This window comes from Ruditapes philippinarum, unplaced genomic scaffold, assembly GCF_026571515.1.
Source record: "Ruditapes philippinarum isolate M1 unplaced genomic scaffold, ASM2657151v2 ctg5942_1_1_1_1, whole genome shotgun sequence".
NCBI lineage: Eukaryota > Metazoa > Mollusca > Bivalvia > Venerida > Veneridae > Ruditapes > Ruditapes philippinarum.
In genome coordinates, this window is record NW_026853223.1 from 21,976 (window position 1) to 44,425 (window position 22,450).

The 22,450-nt window shown below is 31.6% G+C and overlaps 3 protein-coding genes across 3 annotated transcripts; all 3 read right to left on the reverse strand.

The window, feature by feature from the left end:
* Window positions 1-1,800: 1,800 nt before the first annotated feature.
* Window positions 1,801-5,790, reverse strand: LOC132736164 (prolyl 4-hydroxylase subunit alpha-1-like). Its single transcript, XM_060723252.1, has 2 exons — window positions 3,692-5,790; window positions 1,801-3,197 (listed from the first exon to the last, which is right to left on the reverse strand). Exons 1-2 carry the CDS (start codon window positions 4,152-4,154, stop codon window positions 2,089-2,091), a joined length of 1,572 nt encoding a protein of 523 aa, XP_060579235.1. The 5' UTR covers window positions 4,155-5,790; the 3' UTR covers window positions 1,801-2,088.
* A 38-nt stretch (window positions 5,791-5,828) lies between these two features.
* Window positions 5,829-8,160, reverse strand: LOC132736165 (uncharacterized). The gene is made up of 3 exons (XM_060723254.1): window positions 8,082-8,160; window positions 7,219-7,569; window positions 5,829-7,060 (listed from the first exon to the last, which is right to left on the reverse strand). The coding sequence occupies exons 1-3, from the start codon at window positions 8,155-8,157 to the stop codon at window positions 6,444-6,446; spliced, it is 1,044 nt and encodes a 347-aa protein (XP_060579237.1). The 5' UTR covers window positions 8,158-8,160; the 3' UTR covers window positions 5,829-6,443.
* On the reverse strand, window positions 8,160-21,546 carry LOC132736166 (uncharacterized). Its single transcript, XM_060723255.1, has 10 exons — window positions 21,369-21,546; window positions 14,297-14,358; window positions 13,247-13,396; window positions 12,716-12,772; window positions 12,049-12,210; window positions 10,940-11,002; window positions 10,271-10,333; window positions 9,233-9,455; window positions 8,771-8,832; window positions 8,160-8,228 (listed from the first exon to the last, which is right to left on the reverse strand). The coding sequence occupies exons 2-10, from the start codon at window positions 14,351-14,353 to the stop codon at window positions 8,160-8,162; spliced, it is 906 nt and encodes a 301-aa protein (XP_060579238.1). The 5' UTR covers window positions 14,354-14,358; window positions 21,369-21,546.
* Between the last annotated feature and the right edge of the window lie 904 nt (window positions 21,547-22,450).

Sequence of the window (22,450 nt, forward strand, 5' to 3'; positions counted from 1 at the left end):
AATATTTCTTGACAGTTTTCTGGAACCACCCAGCAAGAAAATAGCCGAATAGAAAGAACTAAATTGCCACAAGCACAACAATAATGTCGTGTTCAAGGATCGGAAATATTACCCCACTTATTGAATGTTCTGGTCGACTTTTTACAGCCTCCACCCGGCGCAAACAACGCTGATATGGCGATAAAATAGAGAAAATAAGAATCCCTAAAGAAAGGCCAACACGGCAAAATTGAAAATGTTGCAGGCTCGGTTTGATTGAGCTTGTTCATGGACGGTACTGCCAAGTGCAAACTACCGTCCACGCCCCCTAGCACCGGCTTAAGCAGAATTCAATATTTAACATGAACTGGTACAATTTTGAATTTTGGCACACCCGCAGATGTGTATATATGGCGGTTATCATAGAACTTTCAATAAGTGCCATTTCATGAAAAGCGGCATATGGTCCCCAAGTAAAAAATGCGTGTGCCCTAAACGAGAAAACAATGGGCAGAACTAAACAAAATGCAATTTTGAAAGGGGATCAGATGTTATAAGACTTCAATTTTTGGTGCTAAACCTTCTACCCAGAAATCAACAAAAACATTCAAAAACAACAACAGTAACAACAACAACAAAAAAGAAAGAAAAAGAAACAACATTATTTCCTATAAACAGATTTAATCTAACCGAGTATGCGATTTTCAAAAATATTTTTGTAATTACTGTCCGGAAATTTCGGAGACGATTTTGGAATGCTTGCTATATGTTCGAAGGTGACCTTTAACATAACATTGAATGCAATGAAAAACTAGAGGAATATATTATATTTCAAGCATACCAATAAATCAAATTATTTTTCATTATAAACTTAGTAAATGTCATTCTAACAAATTAAAAGCTTAGCTATTATGAAATTACATAAATGACGAAAAGAACATTTCTTCTATCCTCAATAATTAAAAGATGTTTGTTAAGTAAAGTTATATAAGTAAGCATCAATTGTTTGTTTTCATTTCTATGAAAATATTGAACGTAGGAAAGAAATTTTCCCCGAATGAAAAAGTTTTATAAAAGGCAATTGTGAAATTTTAAACAAATCTGGAAATATTTTGTTCGCTTGGATTCATATGGTTTCTTAGTTATTAAATGGTCGTCAGATATTAATTAATAAAAAGAGAATATATAATTTGTTTCTATTCTATTTGGATGTCTTTAAGTATCTTATTTCTTTTAATTAATGTTTTGAATACAAATATAGTGTCAACATTTGACTTTATAACATTTTATTGGCAAAATTCATTAGATTATTTTCTATATTAACATTGTCTGAAACGAAATATAATGATCTAATTACAGACATAAATATTATGAAAAAAGGGTATACGGATATATACGTTAAAGGAATAATCCTTTCAATTTCCTGCCTATATAACAGGACCAAAAGTGCATTGTACTATTTTTCTTGAAAAAAAAAGCAAAATACATCCGGCAAAAAATTGAAGCATAGTACATCTGTACATTTGATGCCAGTTAAAACAATCCATGACCCCAAACATCAAACAGTTTATGAACAACAGTTAAGTAAGTTCTTCAAGAGAACATGCTTCAACATTCCCCCTATAGTTATTTTTGATTTGTAGCCAACAGACCAACAGTGCTCCAGTATAATGGTTTTCTTTGTATATTCTTATTGTGATTTACTTGACACAGAATAGCTGAATTACAATGGAAAATGTTTTTGCCTATATCATTAAAGACATAGAAATCTGTCAAATGCGACGAGTATCTATCATATAGAATTGCGTCAGTTTTAGTTTCCCTACAGAATTATGTACCTCTAGTCGAATTACCTTTATTCAGGAAAGCATACTGTTTTGGTTTCTTAAATTCTCATACTCTTACAGGGCATTTCATGGCATAGAGGTTTAATTTGTTTACGTTCTGAGTTCTGTCTCAAGATTTTTCATTGGTCACTGTCCAATATGTGCTGGTTTAAGAGCAGTTAACTCCTTGAGAACTAAGTTTGAGGTGAGAAAATTCCATGACTTGTTACATGATGAAGACTCAATTGCTGCATACCCGGTATAAACCCTTGGAACATTTCATTCAGCGGATGCTTAAACATATTTTAACAATCCATTTATTTCCATGAAGAACCGGACAGTTACAGTGTTCGTTACTTATATATTCTGAACCATCTCTAAACATGTTTTCATAAAGCAAAGCACTCCCTTTTTCTAATCTTACAGTGAGTCCTAATTTCTGAAAAATTTCGAACCCTCCGTCATCTACATTTGTTAATTGAAAAACAGCCGAAAAAATGCATTCTCTTTCAAAATAATTTACTTGTTGATCAGAAGAATCATTAATTCCAAACCCTCCAATCCCGTAATTAATCGCTCGAGCTCTGAAACTGATTAAGTCTTTGGTTCTTGAAAGCGCTAATATTTTTTGTTCAATTAATTTATATGACGTTACATGTGATAAATCAATATCTATAAAAGCCACAGCTTTTCCGTCTTCTACGTAAATCTTTTTTGTTACATAAGAAGATGATTGTTCCTTGACAATCCTACGAATTGAATCTAGAGTTTTATCAGCTCTTACAATATGATGAAGAATAGCTAGACGTGGGCGATCTGAAATAATTTCTACCTTAACTGGATTAATAATCAACGCAGCTTGGTTATTATGCACTAGTTTACAATGGAGGTTCCTTTTCCGTGTTTTTATAACGGGTGATTTCAATATTGCTTCCGTACAGAGATACAGAACATTTGAATTCACACCTTCTTGCGAATGGACCGCCAGCTTCATGTGTTTACAATCATGCACGGAGAAAGTCCGAATGCAAGAATTTAATGCAGATGATATTTTCTTGGCGTAAGTATTATTTTTACTATTCAATATGTTATAGATATGAATACTTTCCCGTGAGCAAAGACATTTCTTTGTAACTAATGTTTTTGACATAAATTCAAGTTTATCAATATGATTTTCTTGGTCTATTTTAGCATATAAACCACTGTTGATATTTGCTAAGAATGTCAATGCGTGTTTAAAAGCACTTAGTCCGCTTTCTGAATCTGGTTTAATTGTTTGCACGATGTCAAGAATTTCATCAACAGTTAGATGCCTGGAAACCTTGCCATTGATTTCACCGCGAAATATATCATTCCATTTTAGATTGTAGGCTGTTTGAATCCTGTTGATGCCTAAATTAAGTAAGGACATGCTAGAAAAAAGTTATACATGACTATATTTTATAGGTTAGATAATGCACGTCTATTAAAAGATGCATAATGCATTATTTTATTTTGTTACACCTCGCATGACACTTGCAAAAGCAAAGCACTGCATGGATGGTGATTAATAAAAATATTATAGGCTATAAATATAAAAATCTAATTTAAAAAGTTGTGTTAAACCTTCAGGTGTGAATTTTTAAAATCGTAATATTGCGGCTTCACCTTTCAAATTTCTGTTGTTTTTTTTGAAATTGATGAAATTGCATTAATTCAAATTGGTACAAGTGCTTTGATAAGCTGAATTGTCACCATTATTAATCATGGTGACAAAGACAATAAATACGCCATAAACTTTAAGTGCGTCTTTTTCGATTTAAGCGAGACAGACATGTACCATTCAATAAGAAGTATATGCCGCAATGATTAAAATGTCACAAACATTAAAAAAAACAGTTACATACCCAGTGCTGCATTATGTAAATCCTTTGTTTTTGGCAGAACCACCATGCGTTTCTGAATCATCTTTTCTAGAAACGATGAAGTGTTATATTTTCCCTGTATAAGAATCTGTTTAGAGACGTTGTAATATTTCATCAAATGTTTCTGCATTCTGTAAACATGCAATTGATTTTGAAAAAGTTCGTTTCTATTTTGCTGCACATAGCCTTGTGTCTCGTGAATATCTATGTCTCTGTCACTCTGAAATATATCTACCATTTCTGCATGTTTGACAACTTCCTTCAAACAATTTACTCTAAATGTCTCTTCTTGAATAAATTGCTGTATAGCATTATCATGTATTTTTGTATCAGTGCTCTTAATATAAGACAACAAGTTACCTATATTTTCAACAGATGCGGCAATATGCTGCTGTGTATATCCTCTGATCCTGATCAAAAATAGGAGCACTCCCCAAAACATCATCTTGACAATTTTGGAATAAGTCAGTCAATACGTTATGGTCTATACATACCAATTGGCATTTTGATGAAATGCGGAAACAAACTGTGCAGTAACAAATGTTTAAATTTTATTCCAACAAATTATGTGCTTCTGTTCCAAATAGTTAAACACCAACATTATAAATATGCTCCGACAAGATTTCCCTTTTCCTTTCAACTCAATTCTTATCACAATTACAGCAATTTAAATATATCCATTTAATCTTTATTGTGAAATTACTTTTTTAAAACTTTTATATTGACTATATACTTAATGATTGTCGAGTCCACTTTTTTGTAGTGTAATTAAACACTGCATCACATCCGAGCAATAGTCAATAATAACATAAATTGAAAACACGTTATCACAGTAACACAAACAAATTATTGAGTTTATACTTTTAAATAAAAATCTTGCCTATATACTTTCCACTATGTTTCAATTAAAGAAACAATTCATATTGTTCATTCACCACAAGTAATTACTTAACATATGTTACCTTTCTAACAGGCAAGTTTGTATCAATAATTTAAACAAATCTTTTTATATTGATATTTTATGCTTTATTAATATATACACTGAAATATTTGACTTTGATAAAAAATATCACTTGGAGTTTTAAGGAATAACAAACAAACAAATAAGATTTATTTCAGTATTTGAACTCATCTGGTTTATTTTATATTTATCTAAAATGAATTATATCTACCATTTCGTCATGTTTGACAACGTCTTTCAGACAGTTTAGTCTAAATGACTCTTCTTGAATAAACTGCTGTATAGCATTATTATGTATTTTCATATCAGTTGTCTTGATATAAGACAACAAGTTACCTATATTTTCAACAGATGCGGCAATATGCTGCTGTGTATATAATCTAACTCCCCAAAACATCATCTTGACAATTTTGGAATAAGTCAGTCAATACGTTATGGTCTATACATACCAACTGGCATTGTGATAAAATGCGGAAACAAACTGTGCAGTTACAAATGTTTAAATTTTATTCCAACAAATTATGTGCTTCTGTTACAAATAGTTAAACACCAACATTATAAATATGCTCCGACAAGATTTCCCTTTTCCTTTCAACGCAATCCGTATCACAATTAAAGCAATTTAAACATATCCATTTAAGCTTTATTGTGAAATTACTTTTTGAAACTTTTATATTGATTATATACTTTATTATTGTCGAGTCCACTTCATTTGACTATCTAGAATAAGTTTCATGTGAAAAAAAGATCGGCACACTTCTCCGATGTAATGCAATTAATTTAATAAGGTTGTCCCCAATCAAAGTATATTGAACTATATGCTACTACTTGTTTGTAGTGTAATTAAACAATGCATTACATCCGAGCAATAATCAATAATAACATAAATTGAAAACAAGTTATCTAGTTTAAACTTTTCAATAAAAGTGTTGCCTTTACACTTTTCACCATGTATAAATTTAAGAAACAATTCATATTGTTAATTCATCACAAGTAATTACTAAACATATGTTACCTTTCTAACAGACAAGTTTGTATCAATAATTAAAACCAATCTTTTTATATTGATATTTTATGCTTTATTAATATATACGCTGAAAATATGTGACTTTGATAAAAAAAATATCATTTGGAGGTTTAAAGAAAAACAAACAAACATCGAATAAGATAGATTTATTTCAGTAATTGAACTCATCTTCTTTATTATACTTTGATTTTATAAAATTCATAACATATCACAGTATACAGAAACAACCCAACTTTAGCATGATTTCAAATGAGCATAAAAAAGCTGGAGTGAAATGAACCTGATTCCTGTTCAAAACTGAAATATTATTTTTGTTTTCCTTTGACATGTATCATTAGTCTTTTAATACAAACATGTTAGTAAAATAGTTAAAAACAAATACATTTTTAAGAAATTTAATTTAAATCAATTAATATACATGTATTCACAAATATAGAATCTCTCCTTTCAAGATCGATAGAGAGGTGTGTCATTTATATGTTTTCTTTACTTACAGGTTAATATTTCTTATAAGTTATTATATGCCTTTATAACATTGTTTTGCACCACTCCAAATACGGTTAAGTACTGGTACAAGGCAGATAATGTGTTTTATATAGATTGCTGTTATATTGAACAAAATAACTCAGTATTCTAAAAAATGAGAAGAAAAACAGACAGCTTTATTATTAGACCATATTATTATTATTAAGCACAATCGGTCTTAATATTTTCAGCACTTTAGATAAAAATGCCTTAATTACATTTTATAATTTTGTGCAGTTTTCCTCTAATCCAAGTAAACCGAACTCTGAGTTTATTTCGCTGTCAAAATCATCTTCGGGTATTGAACCCAACCCACCAGAAAACCCGCTATCAGCGGTGCATCCATTTATTGCAATCTTGCAAGCTTCTGGTGGGGATGGAGAAACTACTTTTGTCAGGTCAGAGATTAAAGATCTTATTTCGCTCAAAGACTTTTTCAAATCATTGAATTCTTGCCGGTGCATTTGTTCCATATTTTTAATAAGAGCTCTTTGACATTTTAGTTCTTTTTCGATATCAAAATCTTGATTTCTAAGATGATGTACCATGTTTGTTAGATCAGTGAAATTACGCTTTAATTCATTAATGTCCTTTTGTTGAGCAATGGTCAATTCCTTTAAAGCACAGCTGTGCAAATCGGCCTTTCCCTCAATTACTTTTATATGGTGTCCAAGTTCATTTATAACTCTGGTAGTTTTACACATATCATATGTGCTGCTTACTCTGTTATGAATTGTTTCGTAATGCATTTCATGACGATATCTACTGTTGCTATGGTGATTAGCCTCGTGGTGAAACTTCTTGTGGTTGCATTTAACTTTCTTCAGATCAGTCTCGTCTTTAAAAGAAAGATATACATATAGCTGAAATACATCTGTTTATTATGAAATATTACGACAGCTTGTGTTTATTTCGAGATTTCAATACTTTGAAAATAAGACATTATCTGCATAAAGATTAATGGAAAGGAAATAATAAAACGTCGGTAGTCCATACCTGTTACGGGTGACATCTGACGATCCTCTAAAAACGACAATAACTCAGCAACATCTCCCAGGCCACACTTTTTCAGTATGTCTGGTAACCGTTGCACCCACTCATGAGATTTTGTTGGTATAATGTTAAATATTTTATGAGCAGCCGCTAAAAGACCGTTGTTCCTTTTCTCTGATTCAACAATCTCTTTGTCTGCTTCATTCAATAGTTCTGCCTCAAACAGCAAATCTAAAAATTCATCAACATGGATGTTGTAGACAAGCTGTCTTGACATAAGAGCAAGTAATTTTCTTTTATCTTCTGTATCATTTTCTGTCTCTGAGTTAAGCAGCTGGACGATCGCACTATAACCTGTAGACATAGAAAAAACTTAGATAAAATAACACATTAGTTTCAATGTCCTCTTTTCAATATTATCTGAAAAAGGAAGGTTCAATTTTTCTTACGTAATCAAGTAAAGTTTTGAATATATGTTACATTGAAGGTCAAGGTGCATCATAAGACACTCGTATATGCAGATTTTAAGCACCATTTGTTTATTTATACTTATGGTAGAAATTACTATAGTTACTATAGCGATGGGCACTTTCTTCAAGGTGAGTGCTACCGGACACTACGAGTATTTATTAATCACTTTATGTCACAAGTAATTATCTATTTCAATTAATGAACATACGGCGTTTGAGCACGACTGACAGAAACAAAATTGTGATGAACTAAATTTGTCACAGGATTTCGAAATTTGATATTGTATGATTAACACTTCCAGAGAACCAAGGTCTGTTTAAGCAGCAATTAAATGCTATAATTGTGTATCATCAGATATTTGTATATCTAATTAAGTATCTTTTTATGATACCGACCATTATTATCCAAAGCTTCTATAAAGTTCTGCCATTTCCCTTGTTCAGGTGAGTGTCTGATATGTCCAAGTAACATGTCTACTGGTCGGAGACCATCAACCGGACACTTTTGGAACATTTGCCAGTACAGAGTTCATAATTTTTAACCTAGAGACCAAAAAATTTGACACAGTTCAGCTAGGTTCTTCTCCTAACTAACAAACTAGTTTGTTTATTTCTGATTGTAATGACACTTTCATCTGAGGCTCGACAAGGAGGGTATCAAAATTACCTAAATTGTCAACACTACAGTACCATGTGTCCGGACAGCTATGTGCATGATATGATTTAATTCAGATAAAAGCTTGGGTGTTTTGATTTTTGATTTGTAACATGATATACAGTATGTCAGCAACAAATGCTGAACTTTTGGATATTCTATTATTCACTCTGCGAATGATTATAGCTGGTAATTGAGGTCAGGCATTGCTTTCTTTACCCCCGAATTTCAACGTCAACATTCTTGAAATATAAATTAAAATATTACCATTTACGGAGGTTGAAATACATTTATTTACTTAATTTTAAAAGAAACATGCACTTATTGTTGATAAAAAGTGACTGACAACCACCGAACAAAGAAAATACTAAATTAAGCATTTTCGGGGCCGTCCGGATTTAGTGGTTGTCCGGTTTTTGTGGTCCCCAACCAGTACAGCTGCTTGCCGTGATTCTTTTGATCTTCTCTCTATTTCTTCTTTGTAAACATCGTCTAGGGAAAATGATAAAATATTTGTTTTAGACATAAAAAAATTAAGAAACCATTTCGCCAGAAGCTGCCAAATATTAGCGAAAATGAGAAGCGCTTTTGTCAATTTTAGCAACTACTCTCCAACTTCTTATTTTAAATGTGTAATAAAAAGTCTTATCAAAATTAAATTCAAAACAAGTATGAATTATAAAAGATATATATTAACAGTTAAATCAGACGAAAATCATTCAAATGAAATAATAATTCTCAGACGTTCCATTCACAGAGGAATGCTCATCAGTTAAAGCTATTGACACGTTCATATACCATACGATTATTAGTATAAGATATATACTCATTTATACTAGATCTCGTAAATGATTCCCTATAAATCAGAATAATTCGTATAGAAATTCTTTACCAATACAGTGAATATCTTTTAAGAGGTCCTCAACGCGCAGATCCATTTGTAATCTTTTCTTGTAAACGTCTACCATGAACTCAATTTGTTGAGGTCGACACACGCTGCAATTTACACGCATGTAATCCTTAGAACTAGTGTGTCCACTCGCAGAAGTGTCTGCTGTAAACGCCGAATCTTTGGATGAATTTGTTCGTTCACTCATCCTTGGGAATGACCCCCTCTAATAACACAATAAAAGAAATAAATTTAAAAGTGATATAGTCCATAATGGAAGGTCTTTAATATCATGACTTATAATGTTGTTTGCATAAAATATCATAGGCGACAACAAACCAAGAAAGAATTGAATATGGATATTGATGGCGAGGATGAGATACATGATTCGATAAGACAAAAACATACAGCAGTTTAAAATGTAGAACATGTTAACATGTGTATGTATTATTCATATGAATAATCATACTAAATCACTATGGACATTTTCAACAAATATGTTTCATAAGAATATCTCCAAATGATACATTCCTTGAGTTTTAATCAATATTTGAAATACTTTTGGAAAATATATCAATTGCATACGAATCAACTATGTTTAAATGATCTAACATATTATATTAATTTCAATATCAATTCAACGTGTGGAATCATAGATAAATTGTATAAAAACTGTTGTATAATAACTGTTGTAAATTGTATAATAACTGACAATCTTTGACAAAAGGCATACACGAATAGGGGTGTATGGGAAAGAAACCAGAGGACCGGGGAGGGGTGGGGTTGATCGTGGTGGCAAACTAGGGTAAAGAGGATAGTTTGGGACAAAAATAAGAAAGGACACAACAAATTATATCACAATAGAATGTAGTAATAAACAATACATACATCTTATGAAACTTATAGGGGCACCGCCTTGGAACGATAGCCGCAAAGTCTTTTCTGGGGTGTTTAAACATGTTAATGGTGCACAAAATCTCACTAACATGATCCTGTTAAACGGGTAGTGCAAATAGCATGAGAGGTCATGTGTTAACTTACCCGGAAGTATTCAGGATTATCCCATCCTATTGTATGCTCGTCAGCAAGTGCGACTGCATGTGGCTAAAATATAAATAACACATGTAGAGATAATTATACAAATTCTATGTCTAAAATTTAATATGCACTAGTATATTAATACTTATTCGGTTAATTTATTCATGATTCATTGTCAATTCTAGTATTTATGTCGTGCTTTATATATGTCAGCGTTTGTATTCGTGTGTATCATTTTATCAGCTAAGTATCAGTAGGCGGTTACTCTTTTTTAACTAGCATCAGGGGCTAAATGTCTGCTCATTAAAAATTTTATATGAAAAAATAATGTACAAAACTAGTTATTTTCAAACGATATAAAGAAAAATAAGAGTTCACTTTTAAACAGTGATTTCATTCTCATTCTAAATCAAAGTCAAATAAAAAAACCTTAAAAGCCGACAAACATGGCCAAATTGAAACTTGTAATCTCCGTTTGATGAAGTGGTAGTTGGTGCAACATACAGACAGTTCTCTCGACACCAGCTTGACCTGAAGTCTTCATTTTTAATTAAGAATCATCCAAATGTGAGATCAAGGTGAGATACAGCGGTGATCAAAGAACTTCCAATGTGATAATTCTTTCCATTGTATACATTTACTCAGTTAAAACAATTACGAAACTATAGTTACCTTTCGTACAGATGGCTTTGGATGAATTGTAGCATACACATCAACATCATCGCTTAAAGACATCTGTAGAAATAAAAGATATTTAAAATAGCATTTCTCTTTTACAAAAAAAAAAGAATATGAACGTGATGAATAATAAGCTGTTTGACAGCCTGCCTAGGAACAATGGGATGGCAGAACTGTGTTTTGGTAAATTAAATGCGGTTGACTGCCGTGTTTCTGCTTGGATGCTCTTACGCATGAAAGTTGATGGAACAATGTTTAAAAAATGTTATTTTTGGAATATTGTATACGTTTCGGTAAGAAAAAATCATTTCAGTATAGTTTTGTTACCATCAGCACATTTATTGAAACAAGACATATTAGAATTAATTTTTTAATATCAAATTTCTCCAGTGTTGTGCTCAGCTCTCAAAAGAATAATCATTATGCAATCATTTTCACAGTAGTATCTGAAGGTTATAATACATGTTGTTTTAACAGGAGAAAAAAAGAATATGGTTATAAAAATGCACTGATAATAAATATCCACTTATTAGACCAATCCTGCACTTTGGTTCTGTCCGCTGGTGGTCTTAATAGAGGGTTTTTACTGCACTATCAAATACTAATGTTGCTTTCCAAATTTGCCATTTTGTCATAATTATTATAAAGGATAATTTCTATTTTTATTAATTTATGTGCAAATGGCCTAGAAAATAATCTGCATTTGACCTCTTAAAAAGTTTTCACTTATATCTGGTTTATATTTTTTTCATTACCAGGCATACTCAATCATTTCATTAATGTACCAATAGTTATCAAATAGCAGGATGAGCTTAAACGATGAAAACAAATAAAGCACCCTCATCCCAAGTACAACGGTTTTGATTGCAATTTGTGAAGTTATGTTGGCGGCGTGGCCGAGTTATTAATGCGATTAGTAATCTAAGGATTGTTCAAATGCTGTCAGGGGCAAGCCATTGTTTCCTTGACCGAGAAACTTTACATTCATTGCTTACCACTGGCTGGTTCCAGGAACGGATTCGAGAGTGTAATAATAAGCTGAAAGCTTCCAAGACAATCGAACCAAAATAAATTTGCATAAACTAATTTGTCGTGAAACATACATTGTCATTGGTCTCAGCTTCTCCGCCATCATTTGCCAATCCTGTGCATGTGCCTTTTATTCCATTTATGTCGGTTCTAGACATAGACTGTTCGCTTTGATGATGATCTCTTACATTTAGAACTTCCAGTGTTGTTAAATAGTCTGGGTTTTCGTAAGAATTCTATAAACAAGAGAAAAGATTATCGTAATTATGTTGCATCACTACCTCCCCTGATCTGTACAGAAATCGAATAATTAAGGGGAGATCACCGCATGGAGATTGGTAAATGATTACGCTTGAATATTTTATGTATCAGACGAAATTATTGAAGAGAAGATCAAAATCTGACATTATAATGTGAAGAAATAACGAGTTATTTTAAAATGTGTTATAGATTAATCGACTTTTATAATATGTGTGAATGAAATGCAACATTAAATTTGTAGAAGTAAATAGACCTTGGTTTAAAATCAGAAATGTGTACATAAATTGATGAACAAGGGTACAGTAGAGATATATGTTGCTGCTCATTATAAGAGTATAAAAGGCTCGAGAAGTTGATGTCGCCCTTTCACAAAATCTGATTTCATTCCATAAAAGGCGCCGCGCTTCGGCGCGGACGCCAATTATGTAAATCCGCCATGAAAATCAGGTGATCCATAAACAATGTATTTATCTAGTTTACCTTTAATGTTGCCGACTGACCGCTTTGAAGTCTACGAGGAAAGGTCGGGCATGGTGACTGAAATATCATGTATGAAACAAAAGTGAAAAAGTTAGTGTATTAAGGTTTTTGTATGCACAGTGTATGCATTTAAAATTAAATAATTTTAATGTGTTAATATTTCACTAGTAAATGCTTTGGTGAGACAGTCTGGTGCTGTTGATTTCACATATTCTTTAAACCTGGGACATAATGAAATATTTTTTTACGCTCAGCGTATCTCTTTCACAGTTTTACCAGTTTTACGAGAATTTGATTTCTCTCAGAAATGGTATGACCTTATAAAATGCCAAAATTAGTACATTGGTAAAAATCATATAAATTCTGACTAGATTTATGTTGAAATCGTGATATGGTAAATGTTGCAGTGAAATGATTACTCTTTTAAACTGTATATACCTGAACATTATCATCATTTGAAGAAAATAAGACCAGCGTTTGAGTCTTCATTTTTAGAAAATAACAAAGAAAACTGAATATACATCGACTTACAGGGGGATTCTCTTTAATATCAGGAATTTCATTAGGAATCTCCTCTATGTCATGGGTAACATTTCTAACACCTTGTAACGATGCAGGATCCCAACCGCTTATGACACTGACACCATAATCTTGACATTGCTGGTAGCGACTGGCCCTCAGCTGAAATTTATAACGGTATTCAAAATTAATTCTCCTCTCTTTTATTACACTTTATTTCCCCTTTCCATAGATTTTAAATTGAATAGAAAATTATCTTTACACAGTCATTACATTTTATACAATAATTCAAACATAGTAAATATAGGTCATGTTTAAACATAGGTTAAGCACATGAATTTATGACATGCATCGTAATATATACACACATTTACAAATAGTCCTAACTATCATTTTCTACACCCATTTAGAAGAAATTTTTGCATAGTTGTATATTGAAGTAATCTGTAAAATTATATTTTCTTAGAATTCTAAAAATATCAGGTATAAATTCTTTCTGAATAATGGAATTTCCATTTATAGCAAATCTAAGATCGAAAATTTGTTTTGCCAGTAGATGTATTTGCGTTGTTTATAGTTTTTCGAGTAAACGTAATTTTCTTTTGACAATATTTGACCACACTGAAGGCCAACCAAGCATACTTAATGCGATGTCCGTTCTTGTTCGTTGACTTGTTTGGCACAGAATCTTAAAAACATTTCTACAATACTTAAATCATTCAATGCCATGCTATTCCCTATTTCAAAGCCATTAAGTGTAGTAGGGAAAACTATTTTTCAGTCATATTTGCAAGAATCATTGAATTTATTTAAGAGATTTCATTTCTTAAGTCCAATAGTGAAAAGGCAACCTCGGACTTCTGAGCACAAGTTTCGATTAAATTGGTACATTGTTGTAATGGACCAACTAGTTTTAGATTCTTTGACGCTATTTGAATCATTAGAGGAATGTGTGTATGTTCCTGTCAAAAACTTGCTGTTTTCTTTATTTTCATGAATAGGAATACACAAGAACTATTTGATAAATTACTAGCTTAAACATTTACAAAACCTCCAACATACCTGTCTACTGCTAGAAATGTTACCTTTCTTCTTCTGTTGTGAAAAATGATTTCCCATTTTATCTACAATTTTAAGAGAAATGAATGATTCAGAAGCAATTTATTTTAATGACACTAACAACACTAATTAAGTCTTGTTTTGTCGTTCTGTGTGTCAGCGTGTGTTAGAAGATCCCGGGTACTAGTGTGTATTCTGTATATCAGCGTGTGATGGAAGATCCTGGGTACTAGTGTGTATTTTGTGGGTCAGTGTGTTATTGAAGATCCCGGTAATTGTGTGTATTCTGTGTGTCAGCATGTGACGGAGAACCCAGAAACTTGTCTGTATTCTGTGTGTCAGCGTGTGATGGAAGATCCCGGGTATAAGAATGTATTTTGTGTGTTAGCGTGACGGAAGATCCCGAGTACTAGTGTTTTCTGTGTGTCAGTGTGTTATTGAAGATCCCGGTACTTGTGTGTTTTCTGTGTATCAGCGTGTAACGGAAGATCCCAGGAATTTGTGTGTATCTGTGTGTCAGTGTGTGATTGAAGATCCCGGATACTTGTGTGTATTCTTTGTGTCGGTGTGTGACGGAAGATCACGGGTTCTTGTTTGTATTCTATGTGCAGCGTGTTACTGAAGATCGCGGGTACTTGTTTGTATTCGATGCATGTCTGAATGAGATTTTTTTCAGGTGCTGTTTTCTTTTCAAAAGACAAAACACACAAGATTTCGGGATCTCATGTATAGCTAGTTTAGTCTTGTGTTTTATAGTGTTTTCTCCTATCTTTAATCACCTTTGTGCATAGTAAGATTTTATTTTGTTTTATTTTGTTATATTCTTTTTTGCATCATTTTCTTTTTGTGATACATATTGTACAATAAATATAACCATACAAACAATTTTGATGTACGTTTTTTTTGTAAATAATAATAATAATAATCATTGCTTTTCACATCGTCCTTATCTGACGGTATATTTATGTTCTGTATCATAGTTTGGAGACCTTTCTGTTGAAAATGTGTCAGGGCTAAATCGTATACATATACATGCACAGTGCGTTAACTGGAGTGCGGGTATTAGTTACCCGCACTCCAGAGCATGCTCATTGATTGGCTCATTTTTGCTGAGGTTTACAAATTGTGACGGCAGAGAAAGGGAAAGCGACAGAAATATCATATTCAGATGTTCGTTCATTGGTTCATTTTTCCGGGGTTTCATATTGTGACAACAGGGAACGTGTTTTTATGTTTGACTATGATACAAAAGAGAAAGAACACCAAAACACTCGGTAATCTGATTAATACTCGGGGGCCACGCCCCCTCGTACAAATCAGATAACCTCGTGTTTCGGTGCTCTTTTCTATTACTTGACTAATTCATAAGACAGTGAATTATATTCTTAAAGCCAGCAATACAATACCGAGGGGGGAAAAGACAATATCATATGAAAATGCAATGCCGGAAAATTACAAACAGCTCCTCGAACATTTCGTTAACAAAAAAATATGCGATATATTTGCAGGCAGTTAAACTAACCGCATTAGATTTTAGGCAATGTAATATACGTAAAACATGACAGACCAATTTATTTACTTCCCGGTTTGTTGTTTATTCTTCAATAGACATGTAGACGTTCCTAGCTGAACTTAGTTAACCTTGTCAAAGCTGTCACAAGTAGATAATTTGAAAATTATTATAACAATACAGCAATCAGATTATCTAATGTAGGTTACAGATCAAAGACATAAGATATACTTAAAACGCAATAACTATTATTATGTATTGCAAGATCAGATATGACAATACCATAGAAATTGTTGTTAAGATAATATCTTTTTAACACAACTTCATCGTGTCCTTTTAAATTTTGTTTACCACAAATCCTTGAGTTACCACAGGAATTTAGGTTACATGTGGTCAAAATGTTTTTTCTGGTAAAGGATAAGGTTAAGCGTTAATTTTAAAACATACTGTATATAAAATATAGAACGCGGCTTCAGTTGAGCAACCTCCTTAAACATAATAAAAAATAATGTTATCAGCCAATTGTAACCCCGGGTACAATCCCATGCAGGTCTTAACCGGGGAAGGGGCCAGAAGTCTCCGTTGTTGATGATAGAAATGGTTGGTGCATTACCACTGCAGATTATTTCAAGGAAAAAAATCCCTCATTTCAAATGTTTGTTGATCCAGTATTTCAAGTCAACATTTCACCAATGCAATTTAAGCAAAAATCTCTTTTTTACTTTTATGTTCGATGGTACAGAGGTGACATGTGTGTGTTTTAATAATTTGTGCGCACGACTTAGTATCTCGTGCGCACTAGATAACAAATCGTGCGAACTAGTTACTAAGTCGTGCGTAAGAGTTACCAAGTCATGAGCACGAGATAATTAAGTTGTACGCAAGAGACAATATGTGGTGCTCAGGATTGACTAAGTGGTGCGCACGAGATAATTTAGTCGTGCGCACAACATAACTAGTAAATCAGATCGCCATGAGCAATATTAGTACCAAGTAACATAAACAATGGCTTATCTATTCTCGAGTTATTGTTTCGACAAGAATTTTACATTAAGGTCTTTGACCTTTGACCTAATAATCAAAATCAATAGAGATTTTCTACTGGTCATCAAGGGACTTTGGGACATGTCCCTATCAAGTTAAAAAACGCATGGCTTATTTCTTCTCAAGTTACTGATTGAAGGATTTTTAATAAAGCGTCACTGGGCCCTGATCTTTGACCAAAAACATTAGGTGTAATCTACTGATCAGGTGCAATGCACTTACTAGGTGATATAAACCATGGCTAATACCTTCTCAAGTTATTTATCAGACTAGGATTTTACATGAAGTGTCATGGTTTCCTTGACCTTTGACATTATGACTTCAAACATCAATATAGGTCATAATGGCTATGGACAATGTCCCTACCAAATAAAATTAAGCAGGACATATTTCTTCTCAAGTTATCGTATGCACAACGTTAACAGACCGTTTGTACGTACGTACTTAACAACCCAATCACATGATTGTCTCCACTTTTAGGTGGGAGCATAAAAACTTATAATTATCAGAACTTAGTCAAAATGAATGTCTGATTTATCGGCCTTGGATTGTGACCTCCTAATATATTCCTAAAGACTTGCATCAAGTTTGAAGTACAACCTTCAGTAGTGTTGGATATAAAACTTTAACCAGGAATTATATACAAGTTTGTAAAATTCATATATTTAATGTAACCTGATTGGTTAATTATCTCGTTGGCACCACAAAGTAGCTCGTACACACGAGTTAATTATCTCGTGCACACGATTTAGTAGCTCATACACACGATTTAATTATCTCGTGCGCACGAGATAAATAAAAACACACACATGTCACCCCTGTGCCACTGTATAAATGTTTATTTTACATTTTTAATGCTAACATTGATATTAGTACTTTCATTTAAAACGATCTCAAGCTTTAATGTATATAACATGGTTATTTGCATAAATATATTTTACAATTGTGATCATTACCTAGCGTTCTCCTTGAAATATGATACTCAACAATAATCTTTTGTGATAAAATATTTTCTACTTTTGTATAATGTAGTAGGTTTCATTTTAAACTGTCATTTTAGTCTTCATTTATTCTACTTAAATACTTCTTTCAATGAATAACTATGATGACAGGTATACGAGTTGGGATATCAAGATAAACAGCCACCAGTATAGAACCTGGTCAGACTGCACGTGTTCAACCTGGTTTGACTTGTGCCAAAGGCTAATCATTTTTGGGTCCGGGGGTTAAAGATTAACAATACTTCTATTAAATTATCAGGTGCGAATTTCAACCCATCTTGTATGAAGTTGAAACAGACTGAGATGACGATTTGCTTTAGGTGCTTGAGTTAAGGAATTTTTTAGAAAGGTATACTCACTAAGATGGCTTAATGTTTGACCTATATTAAACAAATTGTAAGTGCTCTTAAAAACAAGTTTTATAACTCTAATATCTTTTCAATAATTATTATAATAATAATAATGATACAGTAATAATAATGATGATGATGATAGTGATGATGAAAATAATAATAATAATAATAATAATAAATAATAATAAAAATAATATCAAGAAATCTATGCGCGACCTGGGCAAAAATCTAAAAAAAAACACGTGTCACTGCTATTAAAATGTTTTAGATATTTCAATGCTTATATTTATAGTTTAACTGCGTATATGAAATGAGCTGATGTTACGTTAATTTACTGGTTCGTAAGAATGAATAGTGAGTGTATTCTATTGGTCTATTAGTTACTAGAGTTTTAACTTCCCTGTTGATTGTCATTAGTCGAAAATTTTATTCACTCTATTCAAAGTTAACAAATTTGAAATCTTCTTTTCACATTTTAATTGAAATTTCATATCATACCTTTTATTATGTCATTGATAAAATGCCTGAACAGTTTTGGTGAAATTCTATTTCCCATTCATTATATATTTTAGAGCTTAATATGTTCAAAATTAGGTAAAGGAAGAATGGTTAGGTTAATTTCTAAGAAAACTTTAAATGATTAAGGAGTGTTGACAGTTGAAACGGTGCAAAAAGTCTTTCGGACTATAACAATTTCAAAAAAGTACCGAATACCCGAAAATAACAGGTGTTAAATATAATCTTAAACTTGTTCAAACGTACTTAGGTGTTTATCTCATATCAGTTTTTTTGTATTATTTTATTAATATTTTGCTTGTTAAGTAATCGAGTGGTAGACGTTAACATTAATTAATGTATTTAGCACAAGAATAAATGGTTATTTATGTAATCATAATTATATAGTGTATCCTGCACTGCAACAATTATGAAATCAAGTATGCATTAGCGCGCATGCGTGTGTGCGTGTATGTGTGTGTGTGCTATTAAATTGTAATTTTCACACTTAGTATCTATATATTGTGTTACTATGTACAAAACAGGAACAACAAAAACAAAAAAAAGATAAAAAAAATAAATGTCCGTCCTGCTGAAAGCAAATTAAGTTTCAGAAATGAATTCGATTTTTCCTGTAAAGAAAAGACAAAACTTTATTTTGTATTTTTTTAATATGGATAAAGAGCTCAATAAATGATTATCACGTGTACAAAGCATCGTTGAATGTGAATAAGTTTGTCTTTAAATGTAGCAAAAAGTTTTGACTTCATACAAATTACTGAGTCACATTATAAGTGGCCGAAAAGCTAGATGGTACTGAGTATCGTTTCGGAAACTGTAACAGAATATCAACAATACGATAATAAAAATTTTTTTTATAACTTAATGAGCATGTAAGCTCTCCTTTGAATTAGGTTGTGGTAAATCCGAATGGTACAAAAATAGTTTGAGGAAAAGGAAAGTTTTAAAACTTGTCCATTCGAGCAAAATAAATCATTTGTCTAAACTTTTTTTAAATGTTTTAAAGTTTTGTGAAATTTTCATGTTTTCTGTAGAAACATGTATACAAAGAATAATATAATATAATATAATATATATAATATAATATAATATAATATAATATAATATAATATAATATAATATAATATAATATAATATAATATAATATAAATATATATAATATAATATAATATAATATAATATAATATAATATAATATAATATAATATAATATAATATAATATAATATAATATAATATAATATAATATAATATAATATAATATAATATAATATAATATAATATAATATAATATAATATAATATAATATAATATTTAATATAATATAATATAATATATATAATATAATATAATATAATATAATATAATATAATATAATATTTAATATAATATAATATAAAAAAAATTCACGCTAATTTTCATGAAAAATTTGAAAATGTTTTTGAATGTATGATATTGTGAAATAACCAAAAGGAAGCAATTTGCGCATGATCAATGGCACTTACAACACACGTAAATTACCAAAAAATTGGTCAAAAAGTAACACAATAGAAATATAGTTGTTAATACTGACAAATCAGTCATTAACCGCACATAACATGTAAAATATTACTTGAATCTTGAATCATTTTGCTTTTCCTAAAATCGTAGTACATATTTTTCAAGTTTGATTTTAATGAAATATTTTGACTCATCTGGTGGTATGCAGCTTTAAGAATAATAACAACATAAAAATCACCACGTATATGTCCCCGGCCCAATTTAACAAGAAAAATTGGACCAAATAGAACGAATATGATATTGGAGGAGTATTGGAGAAGTATTGACATTTGTACATGCTATATATTGTATAACTCCTAATTCTAGAGAAGTTTTTTCATGTTGCATAAGTATAGAAGATGTTTTGATGTAATCAAGTGGAGATGCACATGAATAACTTTAATAATTAGACCAAAATAGTTATAAATTTTTGAAGACTTTTTGGAAATTTTAATATGATATTCGCCTATAATTCCACAGACGTGTGTTTCTTCAATTTAATAAATGTTAAATCAATTAACACTATAAAGAAAATCATATAATTAATGAATAATCTATGTAAAAGGGCCAATGTGCTATTATATTTGTTTTCTAAAAGCTTTCTCGATCTTTCGTCCTATTAGTTTCCAAATTGATACTTATTGACCATATTGCTCTGCTATCTTTTGTTTCTTTTGCGTTATGTTATAGTGTTTTGTATGGAGGTAAAAATACTGTTTTAATTACATTTTTCTACCTTTAACACAACTATTTGAATACAGCCCTATTTCCTTAAGGTGCACAAGCATCTCATATATATGTTCTAAATCTATTGTATCATAACATTGTCAAAGGCATGTTTGCCCTTTCTACGGAAAGAGAAAAAAATGTTTAAGGCATAATGTGCCGTTAACAATGGGACAAGGTGACATTGTGTGTTCCAAGTACATTTATACACTCACTCTTGTAAATTGCATCGCTTAGAATAAAAATACAGCTGCGAACTTTAGATTATCTGTAACAACTTTATCTTATACATGTATATACATACTCATTTAGATCATTTTCGTATACGCAAATATTGAAAACACAATAAATTCATAAAAACAAACATTTTAAAGTAACATTTATTTACCTTATTATCAATATTACGACGCCTACGTCTATACCAGAATTAAGTTTCCCAAAGACCAAAATGTGCCCCCTGACGTTTATGCACGCACCATTTTGCGAAAATTGTGTGGATATAAGACGGGAATTTCCAACATTTTATGGTTGACTGAACGTCATCTATCCGATTGGTTGACTACCTGTCCAATTATTATAATAATACGATTTATAAACTCTTTAAACATCTAAAGTAGTTTCACATTTAATACTGAATGGTTTATACTATATACCCCTGCTCATCTCTACCAATAACTGGGTAAGATAACTGTGTATGATGGTTCGAGTTTAGTTTCTTTATGATATAGCTGTTCATCAAGCTCAAGCATAGCTGCTGCTTCTGCACGTGTATTAAATAAAAATGCCGGTATTTTGTGGGATGGGTCAGGCACTACAAGAATACAGTCGGCGTGACATAAAACTTACTTATTTCATACAATGAACGTGAACTAGAAATTATGTAAAGAATTATATTTTATTTAATACGCAATATATGATGTCAACCCGGTACGGAATTACACAAAATCCGTTGAAGTCTAGAAAATAGATCTTCAATTTTTTTAAGTGTCCCATTTTAAGTTGGTCATATTTTAATTGTATCAATTGCATATGTTCCGCTTGTCTGTTTATAATATGATGACTTTAAAAGTTGTTTTGTGTGCACAAATTATTTCTCATTTCTGACCGAAAGGACACACCAGGGGCAGGAGTTTGGTTCAATGCTCCTTTTTCAAGTTTGTCGTTTTTGACGTTCTTTAGAACCCGCGACTTGTCTTACATGGGGGTGTAAAAAAGGTTTTTCTAGCAGTGGTGTAAACAGTAGATAATGCTGTCTGATATGCAAGAACAGAACAAATTTTACATTACATATACGATCAGTACAAAAAGGATGAGAATGGGAACAACTGAACGCTTTATTTAAGTATTTCCCCCAAACAGGACTTTTGAAAGTGGACAAGGAGGAAAATTTCTGAACAAAGACGATCGCTAAAATGTTTTATTGCGGGCTTCATTTCACTTGGATAGTTTTGATGTTTAAATTTTAAAACC